We start from the raw sequence: 5,292 nt of genomic DNA on the forward strand, positions 1-5,292 counted from the left end.
AAATACACTCACAGAATTATGCTGCCAGGTCACACAGGTGGAAAGTGCATCTCTACTGGGAGTTGGGTCTCACTGAGGCTGTAAAAGGGCGGGGAGTCCATGTGGAAAAATAAAGCTTCCCCCTTTATGACAGAACTGTGTGTTATAGCATATTATTGTGAGAACGTGAGCTCTGGGCTTAGATGTGGACCCAGAGCTTCAAATAAAATAGCATTCATAAACTGGTTGCCACAGTGCTTGGCATTAAATGAGTGCTTAATGAATTACAGCTATTGCTATTTTTTTAATGGGAAGTATTAATTCTAGCCGAATCAGAATCCGTATCAAGCGGAAGATGGGCAGCTTGATAGCCTATAATATAAAACAGTAGGTTGTTTGGCCGCTGAGATTTCCTATTCTCCACCTTGTTCAGTGCCTGGCCCATGAAGCACCTATTCGCTGAACGGAAGGAAGTAATTATACAAGTCTAGGTAAATTAGGAGATGGGAGGACTTGAGCTTATGCAAACTGTCCAAAGGAAAAGAATAATGGAGACACCTGCATTCTTGAATGTGAGGACTTTCAGGGCTTGGGTAACTTTCGTTCATCTTCTTCTGCTTATAAAATTGGTCACTACCACTACTTTACAGGGTTATTATGAGAAACATGTGGCAATGCGTATGAAAGTGCTTGATTAAGAGTAACGGATAAATTGAGTATCAGCGACTTTAATAAAGTGGAGTGACTGCCTAACAGACCCTTTGGGTTGTGACAACTTCAATGCTAGGCTGAGAGTGCAAGCTTCTAGCCCTTGGGTGTTGACGTATTGGCTTTGCCTTTTAGGTTGGCTCTTCTGTGCTAAAAAATCTCTGAACTTCTTCATATGACTTGCTAAGTGAAATCTGAGCCTCTTCAGAAGGCCTGAGTACAGGTGGGAGAGCAGGTAAAGCCAACTGAGGAAGGGCTCACCCTGTTTGATAAGGAGCCTGTGAGCCTGGCTGGCAAGGAAAAACACTCAGATCTCCCTCCCTGGCTCTCCACGGTCTAATGCATCTCATTTATTGTTAATGCTGTTTCCACTGGCTCATTTGCAAATAGCCTGAATAAAACATCAGAGCAGGAAGGGAGGGGCAGTACTCTCTGTCTTCCATTACTGCCTCTGCCACCTTCCTTCCCTCCTTCCCTTTCCTGGGGTCCCTTCTCCCTCCATTACTCTGATTAACAATCTTTATCTAATTGGCTTGTCATGAAGCAGCCAAATAGGACTCCTGGGCTCTTGTATGCATGGTGAGGAAAATGACAGACAGGCCCACCATTTGTTTTTGGGTTTTGTTTTCCTGAATGGAGGGAGGAAAGAAACAAACAGGGAATTTACAATCTTAGGAGATCTGGGAATAAAATAGCGGCTCTGCTCCTCCCAGGGAACTGCCTCAGCCCACAGGAGGACGGCAAAGAGTCAGCCTGGAGAAAACCATCCAGCCCTGTGGGGTGTGAGTCCTCAGGGCCACTACTGCTACCGCAGGGGATACAAATCTGGCTGGAGGCAAGCCTGTGCATAACCCCAAGACAAGGCAGGTTAGGAAAAGCAGGGCCATAAAGGCACGTGGTGGGGATGAGGCTCAGTCCTCACACACAGTTGCACAGGCAACACGGTTTCGGTTATTTTACTGGTTTAACTTAATTCCCGGCTACCCTGACTCAGAGCAGCCACTGCCTTGTGTTTCTTTATCACTAACAAGTACATTCCTTAAAACATCATAATTTAGCCTTGTCAATTTTTAAAAATTTGGGATGTCTTTTAAATCATTTTTAAGGTATAAATTCCACTTAGACTCCCTCTTAATTTTATAAATTTTCTTTTTAAGAACCTGAGCCTTTTACCCTATAATGTTTCCCACAGTCTGGATCTTGCTGATTGCATATTCAAGGAACGGTTCAGTGTGTTCCTCTGAGCTCTGTATTTCCTGCAAATTGATAGCTGGATCCAAAGGCTTGATTAGACTTAAGTTTGATCCCTTTGGCAAGACTATAGATAGTGGCATGTTTTTCATCAGGAGGCGCATAATGTCTGCACGTCTCCCTTTTTGTGATGTGAGCAGCTGTTGATGTTCAATGCCTGGATCTGTTAATTCACTGGGGGTTGCAAATGGTGATGTTCTCATTCTAACATTTCTTTTTTCATTTATTAGTTGGAATACTTCCATAAAGAGATGTTTCCTCATGTCTACGATTGGGTTACCCAGTGGTATAGTTCCTGAAGGAGAGGCAGGACGGATGCTTGACTCTTTGTCTTATTTATCAGTCTTCAAGATCACAAATAGGTGCCTTTTCTCCTCTAATAGTGACCAATTCGTTTTTTCAAATAGCATTAGAAATCCATAGACTTAAACATATTTGATGAATTTAAATGTATTTGTACAATTATCATCCTTATTGAAATACAAATTTTTCCATCTTGGGCAGTGGGAGCTTCCTCAATTTGTTCTGAGTCCTGCTGGCATGACCCTAGTGGTCCTTGATACCATTCCCTGCTATCTGCTATGACAAGATATTCCAGGCTCACCTTATATATCTCCTGCCCCAGACCTGAAATCAGTCATTCATCCAAGCATCCCTGACTTCTTTTAGTGTCATCTTTTAGAGATGCTCATTGCTACTTTACTACAACATTAGTCATTGTTTTAGTCCTTTGAGTGGACAGAGTTGAGGAATTAATGGGGGGGAAATTTATATACAGTTAATTCTGCTCTAATGCTTATTTTGAAAATGCAGATTTGTTCAAATACGATTGGTATATTCAGGAACAATGTGAATCTAACACAAATTTTTGCGTTTGGCTGTGGGTGATTTTATACAGAAGACATATTAGGTGGAGGCAGAAAACTTCACCCAGCTGAACCAAGCTGTATAAGAATACATGAAACAGAGTTTGGCCGCCGAGGTGCCGTCCCACCCCCAGCCCTCTCCATGGCGGACCCGGAGGAGCTGCGGCTTTCCCCGCAGCCGCTGCCCTCCTCTGCCTCGTCTTCAGACGCGTCTTCAGCATCTTCCCCCGGCACCCCGGGGGGTTTGGACCGGACGGTTCCGAACAGGAACAGCGGCCGGCCGGTGGACCCGCTGGAGGAGGTGGAGCTGCAGATCGGAGACGCAGCATTTTCATTAACCAAACTTCTTGAAGCTGCATCTGCAGTATCAGCTCAAGTGGAAGAGCTTGCCTTCAAATGTACAGAAAATGCACGTTTCCTTAAAACATGGCGGGACCTCTTGAAAGAAGGCTATGATTCCTTGAAGCCTGACAACTGATTTGACTGTAATAATCCATACCACCTCATTTATGATGTGTGCACATGTACCGTGTGGATAGGATAACCACCAGCAGTTCTGTATACAGAAGATGAAATTTTTCTTGGTTTTCTTCATTTTGTGAAAACAGAATATGATGTTATTTTTGATGCTGCCCGTTTATCTTTAAACATTTTCTGTTCTCTAAACTTTCAAAGATTCTTCTATGGAAGTTAATTTAATCAGTAGATAATATTAATAATGCCACAGTGCTACCAGTAGCAGGTGGACCATTATTCTCTTCAGTTTGCAAGAAGATACCAAAAATTGCAGAGTTTGAAGTCGAGCTTTATTATATGGACCAATGTTAGATTCAGCTCCATTAGGCTAAGTTCCCTAGAACCAATGACTGTGTCTTATTACTTATATATGTCCAGCAGCTAGAAGTCTGTTACACAACAATCACTAAATGTTTGATGAATAAGAGTTGACAACATAATTAAAATCTGTTTTTTCTTCCTATTTTTAGCATAAAGATTATAATTGTTTCTCGAAAAGATATTTGAGTCAGAACCTCATTGACCTGAAGGAAAATGTTATCTTTTTTTTTTAAACAGGATTTTGAACTTTAACTGTTGACAGCTTTTTATAATATATGATAAATATTTTTCACGCTTCTATGATGCTTTCCAAAAAAGCGTTTACTGAAACCTGTCTTGAAAGAATGCCTATTTTTTTTCCTAAGGTTAACTGCTTTTATGGATATTTCTCATATTTGATGTTGTTATATGTTTGCTCTCTTTAAAGTGCCTTATCAAAATTGTGGCTCTGTATTATTTTGGAGCTTGGCAAGTAATAATTCTAAATTCTAAATATAATAATTCTAAACAAGTTACTTTTTTTTTTTTTTTTTTTGCGGTACGCAGGCCTCTCACTGTCGTGGCCTCTCCCGTTGCGGAGCACAGGCTCCGGACGCGCAGGCTCAGCGGCCGTGGCTCACGGGCCCAGCCATTCCGCGGCATGTGGGATCCTCCCAGACCGGGGCACAAACCCGCGTTGCCTGCATCGGCAGGCGGACTCTTAACCACTGAACCACCAGGGAAGCCCTAAACAAGTTACTTTTTAAAAATGCATCAAATTTAAATGGTGCAATTATGTTCCTATTATTCGATCTTCATGACAGTGTTCTATTTCACTTGTCCCGTATCTTACGTTGCGCTCCCTCTCTCTCTCTTTCTCTTTTTTGGTGGGTTTGTGTCGTATATGTCAGTGATTGAACCAACTAATTCTCTTGCTGTGTAACTTCTGGATGCCTCCGGTACAGTATCTTACTTCTTTGTAGGTAAGGAGGTATGTACAGAACTATATTCCCAAGCCCCACAATGGGCCTGTGAAAGGGGACACATGGATGGGCAAAGGATAGTTTTGTTTAGCATATTAGGTCGTGGTTCTTGATTAATTTTTTGAAGTTAAGGATAACACATATGGTGTGTTCCTATACCAAAGAGATGCTTGTTTTGATATTAGAAAACTGTTTTTCTTATGTGTCATGAAAATTGCAATTTTCAAAATGTACAAAAATAAACTTTTGTTCAAACCAAATGTTATTTCCATTTTTTTGGGTTCATTATTTTAAAACTTTTTACTGAAATATTTCAAACCTAACAGGAAAGGTGAATGATTTGAAGAACACCCATGTATTCTCACCGTGTGGATTTACTGAATTAGCAGTTGGTATGTTTTCTTCAGATCTATGCATGTATGTAAATGTTAGATGCATTTGAAGCTTGTTTTGTTACCTCTTTGATCCCATCCCCTTCTTCTCTCCCCAGAGATAACCACTGTCCTAGAGGTGGTGCATATTCTAGTTTGCGTTCTTGTATTTTTAATACATATACACGTTTTCATAACACTGCAAAGTACTGTCCTGAAACTAATACTGTAAATCAACTATACTTCAGTTTAAAAAAAAAAAAACACTACTATTTTGTGTATGTAGTAACCAGCCTCCAGAGGGCCCCAGTGGTCTCT

At 41.2% G+C, this 5,292-nt stretch overlaps 1 protein-coding gene across 1 annotated transcript; it reads left to right on the plus strand.

The window, feature by feature from the left end:
- Positions 1-2,946: 2,946 nt before the first annotated feature.
- LOC132529797 (uncharacterized protein C4orf46 homolog) lies at positions 2,947-4,863 on the plus strand. The gene is made up of 2 exons (XM_060166786.1): positions 2,947-3,289; positions 4,188-4,863. Exon 1 carries the CDS (start codon positions 2,947-2,949, stop codon positions 3,280-3,282), a length of 336 nt encoding a protein of 111 aa, XP_060022769.1. The 3' UTR covers positions 3,283-3,289; positions 4,188-4,863.
- The last annotated feature ends 429 nt before the right edge of the window (positions 4,864-5,292 follow it).

Source organism: Lagenorhynchus albirostris, chromosome 1, assembly GCF_949774975.1.
Source record: "Lagenorhynchus albirostris chromosome 1, mLagAlb1.1, whole genome shotgun sequence".
Lineage (NCBI taxonomy): Eukaryota > Metazoa > Chordata > Mammalia > Artiodactyla > Delphinidae > Lagenorhynchus > Lagenorhynchus albirostris.

Excerpts from the sequence above, each read along its gene's own strand:
- LOC132529797 (XM_060166786.1), top strand. The coding sequence starts at position 2,947 with ATGGCGGACCCGGAGGAGCTGCGGCTTTCCCCGCAGCCGCTGCCCTCC.